This window comes from Dama dama, chromosome 5, assembly GCF_033118175.1.
Source record: "Dama dama isolate Ldn47 chromosome 5, ASM3311817v1, whole genome shotgun sequence".
In the NCBI taxonomy this organism is placed as follows: Eukaryota; Metazoa; Chordata; class Mammalia; order Artiodactyla; family Cervidae; genus Dama; species Dama dama.
This window is the reverse complement of record NC_083685.1, coordinates 107,127,955-107,152,022: the sequence shown is the minus strand read 5'-3', so window position 1 is coordinate 107,152,022 and position 24,068 is coordinate 107,127,955. Positions and strand designations below refer to the sequence as shown.

Below are 24,068 nucleotides of genomic sequence, written 5' to 3'. Positions count from 1 at the left end.
GGGTGGAAGGAGGAAGGACGTGGTTTGTCTGCAGGGGTTAGAACAAGAACACTTCCCGGGGCAGGCAGCTTTTAGCTGTCCTCCCGAAGACCCCAAAGACTTCCCAGGGCGTGTTCTGTCCAGGTGTGCATCCTGCCGTCTGGGGAGGCCCCCTTCTGAAAGGGTCCTACGTGTGCATCTGCCTGTCTCTCTACTGGACCTCAGCCCCGTCCTCCCTGCCCCCATGAGGCACATCACCAGGGCCTGGATTCTTGCAAATAAAAGAAGAAAACTTCATTGGCTTCGACTCATTAATTTGGAATCTGTGATGACATTAAAATTGGGTGAGCTAGAATTACCTTTTTTTAAAAAGTTTTTGTTATGGAAAAAAATATTTTGAAAAGTGGAAAGGATAATTAAATAATTGCCCCGCGTACCCATCACCAAAAATTACCAAATCATATTCAATCTGTATTAATTTTCCCCCTGGTTACTTTAAAGTGAACCTAGACATGACATCTTATCTGTAACTATTTCAGTATGTATTTCTGAAAAATCAGTATTCTATCATTTTGGCCATGCGTTGAGGCTTGTGGAATCTTAGCTCCCCTACCAGGGATTGAACCCTTGACCTCTGCTGAGTCCTAACTGCTGGTGTGAGTGTCTGACTCTTTGCCACCCCACGGGCTGTGGCCCGCCAGGCTCCTCTGTCCATGGGATTTTCCAGGCAAGAATATGGGAGTGGGTTGTTATATCCTACTCCAGGGGATCTTCCCAACCCGGGGATTGAACCTGTGTCTCTTGCATCTCCTGCATTGGCAGGTGAAATCTTTACATTTTGCCATCTGGAAACCCTCTAGCCACTGGACTGCCAGGGAATTCCCTGACTTTTTTTTTAAGAATCTAATTTTTTTTTAAATGGTACAAATGAACCTATGTATGAAACAAATAGACTCACAGATACCAAAAACAAACAAATGGTTACCAAAGCCTGTTATAATATTATCAAATATCTAGTCAGTGTTCAAAAACCATAGAATCACTTTTCAACTAGCTATGGAAATATGTGTCTTAAGAAGTTACAGGAGTTGGAATAGGAGCTTGCTCCGTCCACTCCACGCATCGACCTGTTATTGAAGTACTTCCAGGAACGGTGCACTACCCCCCCGAAGGGGGGGAATAAAAAAAAAAAGTTACAGGTGGGGTGTTTTGACTTCCTGGAGAGCAGTACCCACTCAGCATGTCTGCTCTTCACTCTGATGCTTGAACTCTATGAGTATTTTAAATGTGTCCTCAAGCCAAACCTTTCCTGTATTTTGGCAAAGACTTTTGTTTCCTTTCTGTCATCAAAAAGGCAGCACAAGGGGGCAAGCCTGGAAGAGCCTGGAACCAGACAGCCCCTGTGTTTCAGTACTGACTCTGACTCTGGGTATCTGACTTGGCAGATACTTAACCCCTCAATCTCAGGGCCTTGGTCTGTAAAGTGGAGCCACGGTTACCATGGGCATGGATAGTGGGAGGCTTCTTGGAGGTGTAGAATCTGCACCTGGCGTCTGGTAAGCTCTCCTGAAATGTTAGTGTCTTCCTTAATGAACTGTTTTCCTTCCCATTCAAGGTCAATGACATGGGACCAGAGCTCCCTGCCCTGGGGGAGCTTCCAGTCATACTTCCCGGTGCCCAGCTCCTGTTATTCCCAAATCTCTTGTTTTCCTACTTATCTCCTTAGCTGTTGCTCAGATGCCCTCTCCCTCTTGTCTCTCCTGGAATCTCCCCTGGGCTCAAATGAGGTCACTTGGTCCCTGTGGCCCTCCTGTCCCCTGCTTGCCCCTAACCACATCAGAAAGGAACATCCCCTATGATTGCTCTGTGTCTGGGGAGCTGCCCCGGGCCCTGCTGGTTAGGGCAGGCAGAGGGGGTGAGAAGCCACAGGGTGTTGGCATCCAGGGAAATAATTTGACTTGTGCAACCATTGCCTTCATCTCCAGGGGCTGGAGGCTTCACTCTTTCACCTCACAGGTGTATCAGCTCCAGGATGGGTGGTGGCTTCTGAACCTCTGGGAGTTCTCTTGCTTTTCTGAACCGTGGGTATTGGGTATTAGGGTCCTGTCAGTGTGCGGTGCCCCGTGGCCTGTAGTGAGAGGCTCCCCTCTAAGCTAGTGGAAGCCTGTCTCTCAGTGGAGCGCTGGATTGGGGCCCTTGGTTGTCACAGGAGGTGGGGGTGTGGGCTGCGGTATTTCCTGCTAGTTTCCCATCAGCGCAGAAGCCTAACCATTTTACTATCACAGGTAGCCACTCCGTGTCAGACTTGCAACCTCTTCCCAGGCTGGTCTCCTGGGGACTGGAACTGGGGCTGGGACTGAGCACCCAGACTGCGCACCATGACTTAGCAGGCCCTGCCCATTCCAGGTCCTCAGAGAAGCCCTGGCAGTTTTCCATAGGAGGAAACTAAGGTACTGAGTCAGGGCTTCTTAGCTTCCATCCTGACCCTCCAAGCCTTCAGCACCCTGCCCTGGCCCAGCTTGTACTGGGCAACCGGAAATGCCTGTAGGGTGAACGAGTTAGCCATGGGTTCCTGGAAGGGAGTTGAGTACTGGGTCCAGTTCTCAACATGGCCCCATGTGCTTTGGGCCGGAAAGAAATTAGGTGGCACCATATGTAATACAAACCAGGCCAAGGGCTTAAAAGACAAAAGTTCTTGATCTCTGTGTTTTTGTCAAGGTTTGCCTTGCTGGCCAGGTTCGAAGGCCAGAAGTGGTTTGGCGTGGGTTCCCAGGATTGGGTGTGTGTGCCCTGGAGAGGTGGGTGAGCCGTGCCTGTTGGGGGTGGGGGAGGGCTGCAGGATGTCTTTTCTTTCATTGGTTGGGTATCCCTGTCCTCCTCCCCCCTCCTTCTCCTGGAACATTCCAGACATTCCAGACTGCCATTGCTTTCAGGATATGGATTAACATCCCAAACTGAGATTTGATTTCACCTCCCCATCCCCTCCCAACTCTTCCCTACCCTGAAAAGAAAGCCCCTAAAAGAGGGAGTTTGAAGTAAGAAGAGGGTATTTTTGACCCTTGACCTGAGATTATAGTAAGGGACCATCCTGAAAGAGTGCTCTTCAAACTAAACTTCCGTAGGGGGCTGCTTTAAGCCCTTACTGGTTTGAACTTCAGGCTGGCAGCCGCCCATCCCCTTGTGGTCCTTCCAGAAGCATTTGCTTGAGGGAGGTCATCCCTCAGCTTGGGTGACCCCTGTCACTAGCATTAAGGTAGATCAGTGTTCTCAGTCTTCTCATGGTGTAAATCACCTCTTCAGTTTGCCAAGAGTTTGATTTTCCTCTTGTGAAGGCTCCTGCTTTTTCTTTGCCCATTTCATCACAAAATGAGTTGTTTATGGGAAATCCCATATGGAGTGTCATGCAGATACCATGAAGCTCACTCTTGGCCATTGAATTGGATCCCAAGAAGCTGGCGTGGTGTGGGACCCGAGGACCTGGAAGTGGAATTGTTTCTGATGCTTGTTCTTTTCTCCTACTATGATCTAACCTCCTTAGATCAGGTTCATGAACCAAACCAAAGTAAAGAACCATTATGTCACATTTCCCTTAAGTTATTTCAACCCCAGAAGAGATTTCATTAATATATTTCATTGATAAAGACTCTCTACCCTAAAAACTGCAGAACTAGAAGGGCTCTTAAAGATACTTCTGTTTCTGTTCTACGTCTAAAGACTTGGTCACGGGTGAAATGAGTGAACTGGCCGAGGGCAGAGAGCCAAGATCAAAACATTTACAGTTAGAGTTTAGCATCCCTTCCCTTGCTGTCATGTGTGTGTAGGGTTTTGTTTTTTTATATTTTCTTGGCCATGCCACATGGCACGTGGGATCTTCATTCCCCCACCAGGGATGGAACCCATGCCCCTTGCATTGGAAGCATGGAGTCTGGACCACCAAGGAAGTCCCGCTCTCCTGTGTTTTGAGCATGCTTTCCCCCTAACTTGGCAAGAACTGACTTGGCCCTGTTGCATGTCAGCCAGGAACACGGGGCCTAAAGCTTGAGTGGCTTAGTCAGGACAGCCAGTCGGGGGCAGTTGAAGGGCTAGAACTGGACTTTCTTGCTTCCTGCTCTAATTTTTCCCTCGTGGCCCCAGAATTTCGTTGGACCATGTCCCAAAACTGAGAGTTTTGTAATTGAGGATACACAAAGACAAGTGACAATTGACCAATGCAGATCAAGTCAATTGAAATGTTTTAAGCCCAGGGATTAGGGCATTGATTTGGGTGGTGAGCAATTAATTGCCCTGGGAATCAACCTCGAACCTGAAAGCCTTCCTCAGGGAAAATTACATTTTTAAGAGGCATTTGAAAGATGGGAAGGAGGAACTATAATAAACTGGGAGGAGGGAAGGGGGTGGTCACGATGCTGGATTGTGTGTGTTAATCACTTCACCTTAGTATCCACACGTGTGTCTATTATTATATTTTAAGTACGATGCTTACTCCAAACCCTTTGCTAAGCTCTTGATAATATTATCTAACATCACTTTATACCTCCCTGTGAATAGGTATTATCCCTGTTTTACAAAGGAGAAAACTGAGCCTCCAGTTAAATAACCTTTTAAAGATCAGTGCTAAGTGGAGCACAAGTTTAAATCTGTATCTGCACAAAGAAAGAGCTTAGCTACTGCCAACTGTCCTGCTGTAATTTGTTTGCGTATGTTTCCCCTAATAAATTGTGAGCAGCTTGAGGCCAGGCACTTTGTTTTGTTTATCAATTGTGTCCCCAGCATGTAGAACAAAGTCATTCAGCATGAAGTAGACACCGATTAAAAAGGTATCAGGTGAATGATTCATGTAATAATTCGCGTAGCTAGCTCTGTTTTCCTAGAGTCTGAAACACAGTGGGTGGTAACGGATGGTTACTGAGTACAGTATAACTAGTGAGGAACCTAAGAGAGATGAACAAAGCAGATATGATTGGGGGGAATTATGTTATCCTAGTGCTTAGGGCACCTGGTTTTGGCTTTCCTATCTGTGGTCGCACTGTATTTCACTCTCTAAAAAGGCCAAATTTCCATTCCCAAAGGTTATCATTCTTAGACTCCAAGGCTTTGGTGTTGAGTAGAAGGTAGGAAGATAGACTGGAACGAGGACTAAAACCTGCAAGATCACAGGCCCCTAAAGTATCCAGAGCTGTCACTGATGTTTTCTCTCTAATTTCAGGAGTCGAAAAATACAGATCCGAAATATTCCACCCCAGCTTCGATGGGAAGTAAGTGATTAGGGGAAACTGTTAGTGGGGTCATGGAGACTGGGAGGGAAGTCTTGGTTAGCCTGAGGTGGCAGAGATGACTGGGAGGGTCCTGGGGGCTTGGTGCTAGGCCAGAGATGCTGGGGGAGGGCCTGGGGGGGGTGGGCAGTTGGATTGCATTCTCAACCTAAGACTTCCAGCATGAGTTCTTGGGCATTCCCTCTGGTGAGAGGCAACAGGGAGGTGGGAAAGGGTATCCCCTGAACCCCAAGCTTAGTGATGACAGAGGACTGGCTGGAGACCCAGGTGCCACAGGTCTGCTTCCAAAAAGGACCTTAAGTTCTTTTTTGAGCTGAAGTACATTCTGTGAAGAAATTCTGATGGATTACCACCAGCATTAGTACCTGAGAAAGGGCAGACCAAGCAGGTAACATGTTCAGTCCCCACCGGAGGCTTTCCCAGTGCTTTGGGGTGAGGGGTGTGCCCAGTGATGACTTGGGGTTCTCAGGGCAGCCGTACTCCCTCCCTCCCACTCTCAGGTACTGGACAGCTTGCTGGCTCAGTATGGTACAGTGGAGAACTGCGAGCAAGGTAAGAGTGGGCAGAGGCGGCGGGGCAGTGGGGTAGGAGTAGATGGATGTTGGAGGAGTTGCGGGGTGGGGCGGAAGGACGGAAATCTGCTCTGCTTCGTTTTCTGGTACCACATCTCTCTGGAGCACCAGACAAAGACAGCCAGAGGGTACTGTGAAGAGAGGAAAGGTGGAGTGTCCCAGTTTTGGCTCTGCTACTTCTCTGGAACTGGCTTCTCCTCTGGTTAATAAGAGAATCAACAAAGTCACTCGTTCCCAGAATGGGGTCTCCCTGGCCCAGCCAAGGTAGAACCAGGTCCCCAAGATTTTAGGAATAGGTTCAGAATGGAAGCTTTGCATGCAAGCTAAGTGAATCTGTAGCCATTTTACTTAAAAAGCTTCATAACTCTTGGTTTTTGTCTGAAATAATCAACAGGTTGTATTTTTTGAGGGGAGGGTGGGCGGATGTCTTTGGTTAATAAAAAAAAAAGAACTTTTGCACATATTGATGGGCAGGCAAAATCTTTCTCAAGACTGGGCCCACGGGAACTTCCCTGGTGGTCCAGTGGCTAAGACTCCGTCTCCCAATGCAGGGGGCTTGGGTTCGATCCCTAGTCGGGGAACTAGATCCCACATGCCACAGATTACACCTGGCGCAGCCAAAAAAAAAAATAGTAGGCCTACAGAAGGAGAAATGATAAAAAGAATTCTAGATCATGAAAAGTTTGCTATGATTTTTGAAGTTTCTCTATTGCTTAAGATTATAAGTTATTTTCAGAGGAAATGAGCTAAAATAAAATGTGGAGGACTTCCCTGGTGGTCCAGTGGTTAAAGAGTCCACCTGCCAGTGCAGGGAATGTGGGTTTCATCTGGTCTGGGAAGAGGGAAGATTCCACATGCCATGGGGCATGGTGCAGCAAAGCCCCAGGTGCCGCAAATGCTGAAGCTGGCTGTCTAGAGCCCTTGAGCTGCAACTACTGAAGCCCTTGCGCCTCTGGCCCACGCTCTGCAACAAGAGGAGCCACAGCAGTGAGAAGCCCACCTACTGTAATGGAGAGTAGTCCCTTTTCGATGCAATTAGAAAAAAGCCCGTGTGTAGCAGTGAAGACCCGGCTCAGCCAAAAGTAAATGAATGAATGAATAAAAATTTGAAGTGGTTTGGGCTGGACATAAAGTAGAGCTTGGTCATTAGGCAGACAAAATGGTTTGAGTTTGCAGATCTTTAAGAAACGTGGACGAGACAAAATATTCATCTCCAAATTCTTTGTGGATAGGGGCAAGCTGTAAATCATTACAAATGATTAAAATCCTCGCCTGCACAAAGATCTGAGGTGCTGAATCAGTCGAACAGGTTCTCTTCTGCTCTGACTCTGGAATTTGTTTTTATTATAAGCACCAGGACATACCTGGAAGCACTGATAGCCATTGCTCAGTCCCTGATAACCACTGTCCAGTCCTGCTTACGTCTTAGACTGATGACTCAGTTACTCCTGGACAGACAGCAGTGGTTTGGGAGCACATTGGAGAGCTCACTGGGGGTGCCCGGCAGGGGTCACTGCTAGTTCAGAGGCTCACCAGAGAACCATAACACACCGAATCTGGGGGCGATGCCTGCTCCCTGGAGAAAACAGAATGGGAAATGTTTGCTTTTGTAACAATAAACTCTTCGTCTGCACAAATGCCACTTACTAAGCAATGCCCTTTCTGTCCACCCTACGAGAAATTATACCCCTAACCACCACCTCCTTTTCCCTGATTTGTATTTCTCCATAGCACTCAACCCCTTCTACTTTTTTTCAGGGAGAACATGAATTTATCTTTTTTTATTGAAGTATAGTTGTTTTATAATATATTAGTTTCAGTTACACACCATAGTGATGCAGTATTTTTCAGGATTATACTCCATTCAATGTCGTTACAAGATAATGTCTATAATTCCCTGTGCTATGCAATATATTTTTGTCCTTTGACTGCTTTGTTTACTTATTTATTTATTGGCTTGTGGGATCTTAGTTTCCTGACCAGAGATCCAACCCAGGCCCTTGGCAGTGAAAGCGCTGGGTCCCAACCTCAGGATTGCCAGGGAATTCTTATCATTTTACTTTATACATAGTAGTTTGTATCTGTCAGTTCCATACCCCCTACCCCCATACCCTTGATGTCCCTCCCTCCTTTTTAGTAATCACTAGTTTGTCTTCTGTATCTGTGTTTCTGTTTTGCATGTATATTCATCTGTATTTTTTAGATTTCCTATATGGGTGATATCACACAGTATTTGTCTTTCTTTGACATTCCACTAAGCATAATGTGCTCTTGGTCCATCCACATCTCTGAAAATGGCAAGATTTAATTTTTTTTCATGGTTGAGTAATGGTTCATCACTTCATGGCAAATAGATGGGGAAACAGTGGAAACAGTGGCTGACTTTATTTTTCTGGGCGCCAAAATCACTGCAGATGGTGATTGCAGCCATGAAATTAATTAAAAGATGCTTACTCCTTGGAAGGAAAGTTATGACCAACCTAGATAGCATGTTAAAAAGCAGAGACATAACTTTGCCAACAAAGGTCCATCTAGTCAAGGCTGTGGTTTTTCCAGTGGTCATGTATGGATGTGAGGGCTGGACTATAAAGAAAGCTGAGTGCCGAAGAATTGATGCTTTTGAACTGTGGTGTTGGAGAAGACTCTTAAGAGTCCCTTGGACTGTTAGGAGATCCAACCAGTCCATCCTAAAAGAGATCAGTCCTGGGTATTCATTGGAAGGACTGATGTCGAAGCTGAAACTCCAATACTTTGGCCACCTGATGCGAAGAGCTGACTCATTGGAAAAGATCCTGATGCTGGGAAAGATTGAGAGCAGGAGGAGGAAGGGACGACAGAGGATGAGATGGTTGGATGGCATCACCGACTCAGTGAACATGGGTTTGGGTAAACTCTTGAGAGTTGGTGATGGACAGGGAGGCCTGGCATGCTGCGGTTCATGGGGTCGCAAAGAGTAGGACACGACTGAGTGACTGAACTGAACTGAATAGTCCATTATCTTAGCATCTTTTCACAGTCTTTGCTGCTTATACTTTTTGCTTTCTCTTCTTACTAGTATGTTTAAGCTCCATGAGAGCAGAGGTTTTGTTGGTTTGATTCACTCCTGTATTTCCACTTAACTGGTAGAAGATTCTTGTAGAATCTTCCTCTCCATTGAGATGGGAGAGCTCTACTGACAGGCCAGAGGGGCTGAGAGTGGTCTGCACTGCAGTTTTGTGGCGATGAGTGCCTTTGGTGTTGTAGGGGGAGGGGTGGATTTTTTTTTTTTTTTTTTGTCCAAGTCCCCCATGCCAGGGCTGAGCAGGTCTCAGTTCAGTCCAGTTGCTCAATCTTGTCAGACTCTTTGTGACCCCATGGACTGCAGCACGCCAGGCTTCCCTGTCCATCACCAACTCCCAGAGCTTGCTCAAACTCATGTCCAGCGAGTCCGTGATGCCATCCAACCATCTCATCCTCTATTGTCCCCTTTTCCTCCTGCCTTCAATCTTTCCCAGCATCAGGCTCTTTTCCAATAAGTCAGTTCTTCATATCAGGTGGCCAAAGTATTGGAGCTTCAGCATCAGTCCTTCCAATGAATATTTAGAGCTGATTTCCTTTAGGTTTGACTGGTTTGATCTCCTTGCAGTCCAAGGGACTTTCAAGAGTCTTCTCCAACACCGCAATTCAAAAGCATCAATTCTTCGGTGCTCAGGTTTCTTTATGGTCCACCTCTCACATCCATACATGACCACTGGAAAAACCATAGCTTTGACTAGATGGACCTTTGTTGGCAAAGTAATGTCTCTGCTTTTTAATATGCTATCTAGGTTGGTCATAGCTTTTTTCCCAAGGGGCATGCGTCTTTGAATTTCATGGGTGCAGTCACCATCTGCAGTGATTTTTAAGCCTAAGAAAGAGCCCTGCTTTCTTGAGCCCGTCTGCTGCTGCTGCTAAGTCGCTTCAGTCATGTCTGATGCTGTGCAACCCCATAGACGGCAGCCTAACAGGCTCCCCTGTCCCTGGGATTCTCCAGGCAAGACCACTGGAGTGGGTTGCCATTTCCTCCTCCAATGCGTGAAAGTGAAGTCACTCGGTCGTGTCCAACTCCTAGCGACCCCATGGACTGCAGCCCAGCAGGCTCCTCCATCCATGGGATTCTCTAGGCACGTCTGAAAGTTTAGTCGCTCAGTTGTGTCCAACTCTTTGCGACCCCATGGACTGTAGCCCACCAGGCTTCTCCGTCCATGGGATTTTCCAGGCAAGAGTACTGGAATGGGTTGCCATTTCCTTCGCCAGAGGATATTCCTGACCCAGGAATCGAACCCAGGTCTCCCACACTGTAGGCAGACGCTTTACTGTCTGAGCTACCAGGGTACTTGGTTCAGTTCAGTCGCTCGGTTCAGTTCAGTTCAGTTCAGTTGCTCAGTTGTGTCCGACTCTTTGCGACCCCATGAACCGCAGCGCACCAGGCCTCCCTGTCCATCACCAGCTCCCGGAGTTTACTCAAACTCATGTCGATTGAGTCGGTGATGCCATCCAGCCATCTCATCCTCTGTTGTCCCCTTCTCCTCCTGCTCTCAATCTTTCCCAGCATCAGGGTCTTTTCCAATGAGTCAACTCTCCACATGAGGTGGCCAAAGTATTGGAGTTTCAGCTTCAGCATCAGTCCTTCCAATGAACACCCAGGACTGATCTCCTTTAGGATGGACTGGTTGGATCTCCTCGCAATGTAAGGGACTCTCAAGAGTCTTCTCCAACACCACAGTTCAAAAGCATCAATTTTTCGGCGCTCAGCTTTCCTGGCGCTCAGCTTTCCAGCTCTCATATCCATACATGACCACTGGAAAAACCATAGCCTTGACTAGACGGACCTTTGTTGGCAAAGTAATGTATCTGCTTTTTTTTTTCATTTATTTTTATTAGTTGGAGGCTAATTACTTTGCCTTTTCTTTTATGTCTTGCTTTTTAATATGCTGTCTAGGTTGGTCATAACTTTCCTTCCAAGGAGTAAGCATCTTTTAATTTCATGGCTGCAATCACCATCTGCAGTGATTTTGGGGCCCAAAAAATAAAGTCTGACACTGTTTCCACTGTTTCCCCATCTATTTCCCATAAAGTGATGGGACCAGATGCCATGATCTTAGTTTTCTGAATGTCTAGGGGACCCAAAAATCACAAGACAGTGACACATAAAGCAGAGGTTAATTTTATTAATTGAAAATGGGGGAAGAGTATGTGGCCAGATCACATGGAACTCTTAACATCCAACCCAAGTCCGTTCCCAGAACCTGCCCCCTAGACTCCATGGCAGCCGCTCCTGTCAGCTTCCTCAGCTCGGTGCTGACATACTTGCATTTGATCATTGAATCCTCTCGGGCGCTGTGAAGTGGGTACAGGTGTTTTCTCAGGTCTCTTCAGGGAGGTCCTTACAGACGTTTTCTTGGCCTGATCTCACTCTGTGTGTGATTTTTAACTAGTTTAAATTTCTTTCTAAGAATAAATTTATTTCCAGATTCGGGTGTGTGTGAATGTGTGTTCTCTCTGCTGCATAACTGCTGATATGTTGACTGCACATCCGTTTGTATGCCTGGCTCTCTTGAGGGCTGGCAGGGAAATCGAAGGAAGGCATATTAAAGTTAAAGGAAAATGATAGGCTAATGTCAATTTTCCAGGAGTTGTGATGAAAGGGGCCTGTAGGGGAAATGCTCTGCTTTGTCTTTCAAGGATTTCCTTCCTGACTGCATGGCCCTCAAAGATGAGCCTTTAAAGAACATCATTGGTGCCATCTCCAGGACTCACTGCTCTAACCCTGATCTCTGGTTTGCTCCCCCAGTGAACACCGAGAGCGAGACGGCAGTGGTCAATGTCACCTATTCCAACCGGGAACAGACCAGGCAGTGAGTGGACCCAAAAGTGGGATAGGGAGGGTCTTTGTGGTTGTTGGGAGCCAGGTGCCCCTGCTTTGACAAGGATGGGGTGTGGATGGGCACCAGTCCCCGCCTAACCTCTCATTTTGTTGCAACCAGTGCCAGACTCTTTGTCTTTTGGTTCAGGAATCTCAAAGGTTCAGAAACCTCCCTGGGATTGATAGGATAAGCTTTGAAGGGAGAGACCCATAGACGTCCCCTGAGAAGGTGGGAAATCCTCTTTAGAAGATGCTGACTTTTGATAGGTCTCTGGTTGCAGAACCATAGGGTCCTTTGCTGTGTTGATGGCGCCATCTAGTGGTGATGAGAAGGAACTGAGACCTAAAAGATTTGTGATGTGGCAGAAGCAGACATTTTATTAATGTCTCAGGAATGACCTTGAGTCCCATCACATCCACAATTTCTGGCTCCCTGGCTGTTTGGTTGAGTCACCCTGCCCCACCCCATTGGTACCGATAGACTTCATTTATATTCTGTTATGGGCCTTTTGCCACATTTTGCTTTCAATGGCTTTCTTGTTCCTTCAACATGTTGCCTCTATCCCATTTGTTTCCTCCAACCTAGTTTAGAACTGTACCACTTTCTCAAACCTTCGGTTTTCTTTCAGGTGTCTGCTGTGCTCAGAATTTTCTGGAGGTCCCTGCGGCCAATCTATGGGCCTTAACTTGGTTTTAAGTCCACACTTGCTTACTTCCTAGTGCATATTGTTGCTTTGTTAACATTTCTAACCAGCATCAGCCCAGGGAATGGATGGCGCATGGCCCCTCCCTTCGGTGTTCACTAGTCCTGGTTTGCAGACATTCCAGATAGACTTAAACTTGTGCAAGCCATTCTGTTTCCACTTCTTCTATTTCCATGGAGTTTACTTGGAAACTTGAAATTAACAAGCCAATCCCCAAATTCAACGGAATTAGCTTATTTTTGCTATACTACCTTATTTGATGTCTTATTTAGACAGGAGGTGTCTCTAAGGTGGAGGTGGGAATGTGGGCAGGAGGTCATGTCCCTTTCTTCTGGAATGTTCCATGTTGTAACCCAACTGAGTGCTTTATACCTGGAGAGCATTTGGTGTGATTGGCATGGATTGGAGTGACCGGTAGATTTTCTCTCTGTCCTCAGAGCCATCTTGAAGCTGAATGGCCACCAGCTAGAGAACCACGCCTTGAAGGTCTCCTACATTCCTGATGAGCAGATCACACAGGGTCCTGAGAACGGGCGCCGAGGAGGCTTTGGCTCTCGGGGTCAGCCCCGCCAGGGCTCCCCTGTGGCAGCTGGGGCCCCAGCCAAACAGCAGCAAGTGGACATCCCCCTGCGGCTCCTGGTGCCCACCCAATATGTGGGCGCCATCATTGGCAAGGAGGGGGCCACCATCCGCAACATCACAAAACAGACCCAGTCCAAGTGAGTCTTGGCCGCAGGGGAGGTAGAGGTGGGGCCAGGAAACAGTGGTTGGTGCCCAGGAGGCGAGGCCCCTCCTAGAAACACACGGAGGGGGTTTCAGCTCAACTTTACCTCTTAGGAAATGTTGGGAGATAGAATAAGCCTGGGATGTGCCATTTGGTGGCAATGGCTGGGCCACACACTAGTTGTAAGAAGGGTTTCTTTGTAGAACTTTACATGGAGCAAAACTAGTCTTGAGAAGAAAGCCTCTCCTTAGTGCTCTGTGACCTCAACACTGATTATCGGTGGCAGCAGGACAGGCCAGTCAGGGACCTCAGTGAGAGGGCGTAGTCCTGACCTGTCTCCGATTGCACACAGCCACCGCTCTTCTTAATCTTTATAGCCGATCTGTGGAACAGAGCAGGTCATTTTGTGTTCTGATTCATAATGCACCCTTTTATCATTTGCTTTTAATTTGACACAGTGTACCTTCCCTTTATAGTTGTTTCAAGGGGGAAACGCAGCTTCAGAGCTGAGGGCTGCTGATCCCCAGCCCTGGATTCCCGAGAGATGCCATCGTTCTCGGCTGCCGCCTCCTGACTGAGACAGAATCCATAGCAACAGGCTGCCCTTCTCTTGCCTGTCTCAGTTCCGCACTTGGCCTTGTTCCAAGAAGAGCAGGCCTGTACTTTGGGTTGAGGAGCTTCACCAGGGACAGCTAACCATCCATGTGCTTGTTAGGATCGACGTGCACAGGAAGGAGAATGCCGGTGCTGCCGAGAAGGCCATCAGTGTCCACTCGACCCCTGAGGGCTGCTCTTCTGCTTGTAAGATGATCCTGGAGATTATGCACAAGGAGGCCAAGGACACCAAAACGTAAGGCGCTAGCTTCTCTGGGCACTGCTGCCTCCTCAACTCTTAACACAGACAAATAGGGGACACAGAAATTGTACAACAGGGTGAAAGCTGAAAAATGAATCCTCCTCCTTGTAAATAAGGCCCCGTGTATCCTAGCAGTGCTGTGCCCTCGTAGGCACGTGCACATGTATGTATATGCATGTGTTTTAGCACAAATAGGATCATCATGAACATGCTGTTGTACAGTCTGTTTTTTTCATTGTCGTGCATCAGTATACAGGCTCACCTTGTTCTTTATTAGCTGCATAGAACTCTGTGAAAGAAATTGCACAAACGTGTCTGACTCTTTGCCGTCCCATGGACTGTAGCCTGCCAGGCTCCTCTGTTCTTGGGATTCTCCAGGCAAGAATACTGGAGTGGGTTGCCATTCCCTTCTCCAGGGGCTCTTCCCGACCCTGGGATCAAAACCGGATCCTCCTGCATTGCAGGTAGATTCTTTACCAACTGAGCCACTAACCCAAAGGTACATAGAATTCTGTGAAAGTGAAAGTTGCTCAGTCATATCCAACTCTTTGCGACCCCATGGACTATACAGTCCGTGTAATTCTCTAGACCAGAATACTGGAGTGGGTAGCCTTTCCCTTCTCCAGCAGATCTTCCTGACCCGGGAATTGAACCAGGGTCTCCTGCATTGCAGGCGAATTCTTTACCAACTGAGCTAAATTCTATAGTATGCCCCCTTGAGAGTATACACTTGGATGAGTTTTTAATACAAGTATATTTACAGAAACCATCACCAGTTAAGGAACACACCCATCATCCATAGTGACCTTGTGCCTTTGCCATCTGTCGCTACTTCCCATTTCTCTCCCACTGATCTTCATGGTTTTGTTTGAAAACACGATTTGGTTCTGGCGTTTGTCCCGGAAACCCCCATCTGCAGCGGCCTGCCATCTAAGGAGCTCTTGTCCCTCACTTTTCCCAAGGGCTGACGAGGTTCCCCTGAAGATCCTGGCCCATAATAACTTTGTTGGACGTCTCATTGGCAAGGAAGGGCGCAACCTGAAGAAGGTGGAGCAGGACACAGAGACAAAAATCACCATTTCCTCGTAAGGCACTTTCCTCTCCCTCTGCGAGTGGGATACCTGGGCCCCCAGGGTGGCATAGTTCATTATCCATCCTTAGCACCTGCCCCATAAGTCGGATACAGTTTCTGCTTATTGAAGGATAGATAAAGCAGCGATGAAGAGTATTTATCTGTAAGGGCTGGAGTCCTTCCATCACCGCTGTGGGAGGGAGGGCTGTGGTTAGGGTGCTGCCTCTTCAGTCCTCGGCAGCTGCATCCTGTCTCTCTCGCTCTGCATCTTGGGGAGAGAGCCTGCGGCCAGGGGCCAGGACGGGGGAGTGTTCCCGGCACAGTGCCAGGCCACGGGGAGAGGATGGACCCAGATCCTTTCCTGAGCCTTGAGCAGGTGCTCTGTGTGATGGCCTGCTTCTCAGGACGGATCCGTTAGCCCTTCTGTGAACACTGTGTCTCTTGACTTTGTGAAGAGACTTAGTTAAGTCGCTCAGTCGTGTCTGACTCTTTGCGACCCCATGGACTGCAGCCCACCAGGCTCCTCCGTCCGTGGGATTCTCCAGGCAAGAACACTGGAGTAGGTTGCCATTTCCCTCTCCCTGTGAGCAAATTACCTGCTCTGCTTCAGAAAGGCACAGAAGATGGATTGTCTAGCACCACTGGGGAAGTTTCCAGTCAGGAGCACCCTCCTTGCTTACCAGTCTGTGCCGAATGTCCTCACCTCCCTGTAGGGAAACCTTGCCCTAGGGACGCGCTGAAGGCCAGAGACAGAGCTATTCATATTTGCCCCAAACTAAACATCATGTGGAAACAGCGTGGCTGTGATGTCCTCAGCCAGGCTCTTCTCCTGGTCCTGGCCTGTCAGCTGAAGCTTGATGCTGCTCTGCTCCCTGCCCCAGGCTGCAGGATCTCACCCTCTATAACCCCGAGAGGACCATCACTGTGAAGGGCGCCATCGAGAATTGCTGCAGGGCCGAGCAGGAGATCATGAAGAAAGTGCGGGAAGCCTATGAGAATGACGTGGCTGCCATGAGCGTGAGTGTCAGATGCCTCTGAGCCGGAGCCGTAGCAGAAGTGGGTCTCCAAGTGGGTGGGTGTTCACATGCTGGGGTCGTGGGAACATTGACTTTGCTTTTGGACCTCAAGATTGATCAGTCCTTTTAGCACTGAATTAATAGGGGTTTTTCATTTGATTCCTGGGTGCAAGTGGGGATCCAGTCTTGGGCTTTGAGGTCTGTGGTTCCCTCTGTAAACTTCATGTTTATGTACACTTTAGTGGGGGAGAGGGTTCCTAGTTTTCATCTGGTTTTTAAAGATGAGTGAGGATGTGGGTCACATGACCAAAAACGTGAGTCCTAGAAGTCAGAGACCCAACTTCCCCACCTTGTCACCTGAGGTCTGCCTCCATCAGAGGGGAGGGACTGCTGGAGAAGAAGGACGTCTGAGGGTCTAAGACGGTGTCCCTTCACCTCAGAGGTGGGAACCCTCATGTTCATGTGAGAGTTGTGAATACCAGAGGGGCAGGCAGGTTTGGGACAAAAGCATGCCATTCTCCTGTTTTGGCCCATTCACCCTCCTGTTCAGCCAGCACCATGGACAGGCGCTACCAGGCCCCATCCGAATGAGCCAACCTCTTTCTCTTCGTCTTCTTTTCCTCAGCTGCAGTCGCATCTCATCCCTGGCCTGAACCTGGCCGCTGTAGGTCTTTTTCCAGCCTCCTCCAGTGCAGTGCCACCGCCTCCCAGCAGCGTCACCGGAGCTGCGCCTTACAGCTCCTTTATGGTAGGTGCAGGGGACCCTGGGTGTCCGTGAGCTCACTTCGGGCCCAGCTCCTTGTGGGAGACTGATACTTGGTAATTTACAGGGAGAGGGAAGGGCTCCCAGCCACTAGCGCTAGCTGTCCAGAGCACCAGCCCTGTGGACAGCAGCCTCGGATGCCGGCAGCACTCTTCCTCTTCGTCTGGCCCAGCTTTCGTTTGTCCCTGTGGGGCATCGGGAGAGCTGCAGAGCATGTCGCCCAGGCTGGTGTCTGGGTGCTGCACCCCTTCCTCGTTGACGGTGCAGGGCAGGGCCACGGAGGGGCTTCTGGGCTGTGCCCCTTGACTGGAGCTGCATTAATGACATATCCTGTCTTGGCAGCAGGCTCCAGAGCAGGAGATGGTGCAGGTGTTCATTCCCGCCCAGGCGGTGGGCGCCATCATCGGCAAGAAGGGGCAGCACATCAAACAGCTCTCCCGCTTCGCCAGCGCCTCCATTAAGGTAACCAGCTCTGTTCTCCTTCTGGTTCCCGGGGTGTGAGGGCGCTCTGCTCCCGTCACCCTCACATTTGGTTCTCAGACACCCCATCTGCCTAGTGTTAGGGCTCTCTCCTGTGGGGTCCCAGTTCCTTTTGCTTTCGACTTCGCTTTCAGACTAAGAGAGGAAGTGGTATCATAGCACAGGAGAGCTTCAGTTCAGGCAAGACTGACTGGGTTCAGTCGCAGTTTTTGAGCTATAGTACCCGAGCCTTCCTTTCCCCGTCGGCATAGTAGTGATGAGAATACTCTGAAATGATGCAGCCAAAGTCCCCAGCTCAGTGCTTGAGGCACAGTGGTTGCTCGGTAAATTTTAGCCATCTTTCCACCTTCCCTGGTCAGGGAGAACCTGTTACAGTGAAGGAATGCTTTGTTAAATTTCACAAATCTAAAGCCATTGGTTTCAGTGGTCTGAAAGGTTTTGGTCAAACGCAGTGTATGTTCTTTGGTGAATAAGGGCTCCCAGAAATTCTCTGGGAGGCCAGTCCATTCCCCTCTACCACCACCACCACCAGTGGTCCCTCTTGGCAGGACTCAACTAAACCCTACTTAGAACACGTCAAGAAACAAAGGCACTTATGTCCTCGTAAGATTTTTGGCACAGGGGCGATAGCCTTGGGTCCGGGGTCTTTGTTCTTCACTCCCCAGGCCATCAGAAGTGGGGAGTGGAAGCAGGGTGTTGGTAGGGTTCTGGAGGAGGGGGCGATAGAGCGCTTATCTGTGACCAGTGTTTGCTTTGTAGATTGCTCCTCCTGAAACTCCAGACTCCAAAGTTCGTATGGTCATCATCACTGGACCCCCAGAAGCCCAATTCAAGGTTCTGATCTTTATTGTTTTTTCGAGTAGGACCCAGGGGAATCAAGTTTGTGTTGGAGTGCAAATCTGCATCAGATATTAAGCTTCCCTGTAAATTCAGGGCTGCCCAGCTGCTTTCAGACTGACATTCAACTTGCATTCTAACGCCTTCCCCCTCTGCTTCCTGAAAGTGAATAGGCACACGGAAAAGAAGGCCATCTCCTTGCCCTCTGCTGTAGTGACTAAGGAAGGCTCTTCTCTCCTTTATGTCCCTACTACGTTCCTAGGTTCTCGGACTTCTGACAGACAGCTAAAGAGCTGATATAGAGTGGCTCATTCTGATCTAGGGAGGGCTGGAGACGGGGGGCAGCCCTAGGCTGCGTGCAGTGACAGCAGCCTGCCGCTGAGTGACCCTCCAACCGCCACTCAGGGCTTGACTCGCCATTCCCTGCTTGTCCGAGTCCATGCAAGCCTCCCAGACCCCTTAGGTCTGGTTTGTAGTTTAGGTACTGTATTCGTCTGGGGAGTTATGTATTCATATTCAGTTACTTTGCCCAGGCCTCCCAGTGTTACAAGTGAGCAGAAGGAGTGTTGACAGGTTAGTGCTGTGGACCTTTCCTGTCACCTATTCTAGGTGGTGGTCCACCCCGCACGGGGGGGTGGGGCTTGGGGAGCTTCCCTTTTGTCACATATATGTGTACTGCCAACGTAACAATGACCTCCTTTTCTCAGGCTCAGGGAAGAATTTATGGAAAACTCAAGGAGGAGAACTTTTTTGGTCCCAAGGAAGAAGTAAAGCTGGAGACCCATATCCGGGTGCCAGCGTCAGCAGCCGGCCGGGTCATTGGCAAAGGTGGCAAGACGGTGAGCCATGAGGGTCAGGCTGAAAGCTCTGGATGTTGGTCCCTGAACCTGACAGCTCTGCCCTGGCCCCCTCCTTCCCCACCCTGAGTGATCTCTGAGTGTGAATCACTTAGTTGTGACTGACTCTCTGCAACCCCATGTAGCCTGCCAGGCTCCTCTGTCCATGAGATTCTCCAGACAAAGACTGCTGGAGTGGGTAGCCATTCCCTTCTCCAGGGGATCTTCCAGGTCTGCTCAACCTTAGTTCTTGCACTTTGCCCCTTTACTTGATTCTGCTCTCCAAGCTCAGCTCCTGAATCCTCCAGTTTCTGCCAGCTAGTGACTAAACCTCTTGCCCCTCCGTGTTTGACACTGTCAGCACCCAAGCACTTCTCTGACCTGTCCTCCTGCTCCCACCCCTGCCCCCAGGTGAATGAGCTGCAAAATTTGACAGCAGCTGAGGTGGTGGTGCCAAGAGACCAGACTCCTGATGAGAACGACCAGGTCATCGTCAAGATCATTGGGCATTTCTATGCCAGCCAGGTACCTACGGCACTCCCCCATCACAGGAGGGTGGCAGGAACCTGGGGATCAGAGGAGCAGGATTCTGCCTGCCTCTGGCCTGGGTCACTCTTCTCTTCTAGGTGTAGGGTGTGATGTGTAGATGTCTTATTCCCTCTTAAGACTGTAGGGACAGTGATTTGACTTACTTTCGTAGATATATGTTATGTACAGTGACTATTAATGTTACATGTTGTATGTGATATGTTGATAGTCTTCACTGTCATCTAACCACAGTCCTTCTCTTTTGCACTGGAGAAGAGAAATGTGTCTTGGCCACTGCCCAGTCTGGTTTGTGGGGTAACACCATGGGTTGCCCTTTTCCAGTGCATTTCCTTCCTCTTTCCCAGAACCACTGCTCCATCCTGTTTCCAGTTCTTCAAGCCTCCTGGTCTCATCCTGGCACTCACCGTCCATTTCTGTGCTGCTTCCAGTGAGCCCGTCAGCAGTGCCCAGCATTGGGACTGACCCCAGAGTCTAGAAAGGAGGGCAAATATCAGATTCAGATTACAGGGTGATTGAAACGACTGGGGTTTTCCTAACATTCATTTAACATTCAACATTGTTGAAGCTGGAAGGCTGTGAAGGCTATTGGATACCACCCCTTCCATTCCCAGAGGATAAGCCTGTCACAGCAGGTTTGTGGCCCATCTGAGGCTGCTCATGAAATCAAGAGCCAAACAGGAACCCAGACCCCAGTGTGGCATGGTGGCTTTCTCTGACAGTCCTTTGGGAACAATTAATAGCCACAAAAACTATCTTAAGATTTGTGGGTGCTCCTGCTACACCAAGCACCATTCTATGTGGTGTCTCTTAACTCATGTCGTCCTCATAACAACCTCATGGTACAAATGAGGAACATGAGGTTAAGAGAGTAAATGATGTATTCAGGGATGCAGAAGAGCCAGGATGTATTAAATACTGAAGGGGGGGTATGTTTTGTTGGTTAGACTGAGAACTAAATGGAAAACTTTATAAAACATTAAGCACAGGGCTGATAGGAGGCATTAACATATAAAAATGTCAACTCCACATTCATTCCCCAACTTAGACCAACTTTTCTCTTTAACCAAGAAAATCAGTCACTCATCTTATGGAAAAGCAGACATTCTGGTATATTTCTGTCAAGTGAATCACAGTGGACAGTTGGTTTCCCTCACAAAACCTTTGTTCATAGGGAAGAAATTTTTAACAAGGAAAGAGTTAAAGATACCGGTCCTTTGTTTTCTCCACTTTCACGGTGGAGCTTACTTCACTACCTTTTGGTTATCCCATTTCATCCCCTTTCCCTGGATATTTAGATGCATAGTGGAGTTGTGATTGGTGACAAGGCCTCCTGATTTTTGATCTTCTGACAACACATACTCCTGGAAACTTAGGGAGTTCCCCCTTGAGTTGAGAAACATGTGTCAGCTTGGTCATGTTTTAAATTCTGATGAAGGACTTTATACTGCTTTTCTCCTCCATTCCCCTATATGAATCCAGTGGGTGCTCAGGGTCTGCTCAGAGGCAAAGAAACTTTCTGTCACTCTAACCCTCAGCCCTCTCTTACCTTTCTTCTAAGTCCCGTGTGATCTGTTTGTTGCCAGGATCCAGACCCCGGTGGCCTGTCTCACCAGTCGGGCTGTCTCTCCCCACCTTTAAAGATCCTCACTCTCATGTGTTCTTTCTGCAGATGGCTCAGCGGAAGATACGAGACATCTTGGCCCAAGTCAAACAGCTGCACCAAAAGGGACAGAGTAACCAGGCCCAGGCCCGGAGGAAGTGACCAGCCCCTTCACGTCGACCCCCATCATGTCGGCTGAAGGACAACAGGCCGAAATCGAGAGCATGATCTCCCCAGCAGGCCTGAGAATGAGCGGGAATCAGGGACACTTGGGCCGGGATGTAGATCAGGTTTGCCCACGTGCTTGAGAAAGTTGTTCCAGTGAGGAACCCTGATCTCTCAGCCCCAAACACCCAACCAATTGGCCCAACACTGCCCACCCCTGAGGGTGTCACCTTGGAAATTCTAGCTCAGGGTGCTTTTAAACGTGGATTGTTTTAAGTTCTCCAGGTCCCATCGAGAGGGTGGGTCAGACCCCAGTGGGAAGAGAAATAAAATTTCCTTCAGGTTTTTAAAACATGCAGAGGGGTGTTTTAATCAATCTCAAAGGATGATTTACTTCTTGACCCTAAAGCCCTTCCAGCCTTCTCCTCCTTGGTTTATTGATTAAAATACCTCTATTCTCGTGCCCTGACATCACCTCTTCCTGTATTCACACTGATTAGCTCATCTTTCTGCTACTGGCAAAAGTGGGAACCAGTGCATTGCTTTGTGTATATTATTGACTCGAAGGGAGAAGACGCATCGGCATCTGTAGATTAATTCCGATCCCTTCCTAACCAACCTATAGGAACAGCGAGGAATAAAGAATGGGAGAGACAGATGATTAAAATATATAGTAATCCACGTTTAAAAGGAGTGCCCTTGTGGCTGATGGATTCCAGATCACCACCTTGAGAAACTGGTGCAGTTCAAATTGCCCGCGCGGTCGGGGCTTCCCCACCAAGATTCCTGCCCCGTTCATGTCCCTCTAACCGTGAGAGTCCCACGCCATGTCCAGGAGCGCATGGGTGGTGCTGACTGCTCAGCGGGACAGGGGCTGACCACTGTACTGTCCCTGATTCCTGCCATTCTCAGGCAGATTTTATATTTTTTTAGTCTATTTTAATGATTGGATACGAGCACTGGGAAGGGGACCCTAACTCCCCTTGATAAAGTCTCAGTTCCATGGAGGACTTGAGTGGCCCCAAAGGCTGCCACTGTGCCCTCACCCCGGCCCATGTGCTCGCATAAGGGCTGGTTCCCAGAAGCGGGGGTTGCGGGGCACTCCCCCACCACGGCACTGTTCCCTTGGTGGTGGTGGGATGTGCAACCCGACCCTGAGCTCCTGAAAAAGCTGAAGTCCATCATTTGGCATCTATTATGAATATTCAGTAAATCGGAGAGTATTTGCTTCTGTGTTTATCCTAGAGGCGTATTTAACTGATGGTTTCTGCCTGCACGAGTCGTTGGCGTGATGTTATGTGTGCCTAAAAGAAACAAAATTCAAAATACCAGCAGCATTATGCACAAAAGGGTAAACAAGCTTAATTTATTAATTTTCCAGGCTCAAGTAAGGTCCCATTTTAAGTTCAGCCCTCATGGAAGACAGCAGCCGTCAGTTAAATGAGGTTTGGCCTCCCCTCCTCATGTGCTGATCGTCAGCGCAGATTAGCCGGGTGGTGCACTTTAGCTACCTTGGACAATGCTATCCAGTGTGCTGGGAAGGGAGGAAGGCCTCTGCGTGTGTGGAAGAGCCCACGCTAGGGACTCCCCTCCTTGCAACATTGCAACAACAGTAACAACCAGACAACCATGACATGTGGGCGGAGTCAGTCAGGTAATGCTGTGCGCAAAGTAAACTACCTCAAGGTATGAAGTTACCTCAGCAATTACTTTCCTTTTTGTTCCCCCCACCTCTTTTTTTTTTTTAATCTTTTTTTCTTTGCGGCTTGCTGATATTTTATATAAAAAAGAAAAGCAAAGCAAAAGAGAAGCTGATAGTCTTGAATATTTTATTTTTTTAATGAAAAGAAAAAAAAACGAGAAAGTTATGTTTCATAATTTCTTACAACATGAGCCAGTGTAACTCTTTTAGGAAGTCTCTATGGAGAACAGGCCCTGTGGGAAAGGCCGCCGGCGCTGCCCCTTGGAGGGAGGCTGGGCCCAGAGGGAAGGCCCACGTGTGAGAGAGCCCAGGGCCAGGCTCTGATCTCTAAGCCACCCACCTCTCCCGGGAAAATCTTGCCTGATGAGGTTGACAGGCCCAGCAGAGCTGTGGCCCCAAGGGCGAAGCAACAGCCTCCAGCAGCTGGCCTGTGGTCTCCCCTCCCCCCTTTGGTTAAAGGGCACCCCGGCTTTTTCCCACCAGTGGTGCTGTTGAGATATTTTAAAGTATTGCCTCCGTTTTATCGAGGAGAGAAATAATAACTAAAAAAACATACCCTTAAGAAAATGTACACTTCTCTAAAAATATGGGAGCCAAGATTCCATTGGTGGAAGAGACAAAGCCACCCTCTCACCCACAGAGAGGTCCACCTGGTTTGTCATTGCAGTGCTTTTCATTTATTGTGACTGTTATTTCATTTTAGTCCCATCTTGCCATTTTTGGTCTTTATCAGTAGACCAAGGGACAAACAGATAACTGGCCCTTCTGTCTCCTCATCTTCTTTCAATTGATGTGATTGATTCTAACAGCGGGCCCACACTTATAAATCCTTGATTTAGGGTGGTGGGTGGCAAGGGAGGGGCAAGGGATTTGGGAATGTAGCTGGGGACAGGTTCCTGCCTCATTGGTGTCTTGTTACTTTCTTCCCATGACGTTCCTTTGTAGACCCCCAGAACTGTCTGCCCCAAAGAGGAGGAAGCAGGAAAGCCTTTAGAGATGATACCAGGCCAGTTTAATTAAGCTTCCCACCTGTCCAAACCACAGAAAAGGGTCTCC

The 24,068-nt window shown here is 48.6% G+C and overlaps 1 protein-coding gene across 1 annotated transcript in view; it reads left to right on the top strand.

The window, feature by feature from the left end:
• Positions 1 to 22,073, top strand: part of IGF2BP1 (insulin like growth factor 2 mRNA binding protein 1) — a 40,944-nt gene extending 18,871 nt beyond the window's left edge. The window contains exons 4-16 of the mRNA XM_061140757.1: positions 5,186 to 5,234; positions 5,753 to 5,804; positions 11,637 to 11,700; positions 12,850 to 13,131; positions 13,852 to 13,986; positions 14,955 to 15,077; positions 15,946 to 16,081; positions 16,706 to 16,828; positions 17,186 to 17,305; positions 18,083 to 18,157; positions 18,868 to 18,999; positions 19,408 to 19,521; positions 21,215 to 22,073. Of these exons, the coding sequence (XP_060996740.1) occupies positions 5,186 to 5,234; positions 5,753 to 5,804; positions 11,637 to 11,700; positions 12,850 to 13,131; positions 13,852 to 13,986; positions 14,955 to 15,077; positions 15,946 to 16,081; positions 16,706 to 16,828; positions 17,186 to 17,305; positions 18,083 to 18,157; positions 18,868 to 18,999; positions 19,408 to 19,521; positions 21,215 to 21,307 (1,498 nt within the window). The 3' untranslated portion in view covers positions 21,308 to 22,073. The remainder of the gene's footprint in view (positions 1 to 5,185; positions 5,235 to 5,752; positions 5,805 to 11,636; positions 11,701 to 12,849; positions 13,132 to 13,851; positions 13,987 to 14,954; positions 15,078 to 15,945; positions 16,082 to 16,705; positions 16,829 to 17,185; positions 17,306 to 18,082; positions 18,158 to 18,867; positions 19,000 to 19,407; positions 19,522 to 21,214) is intronic.
• Positions 22,074 to 24,068: the final 1,995 nt, after the last annotated feature.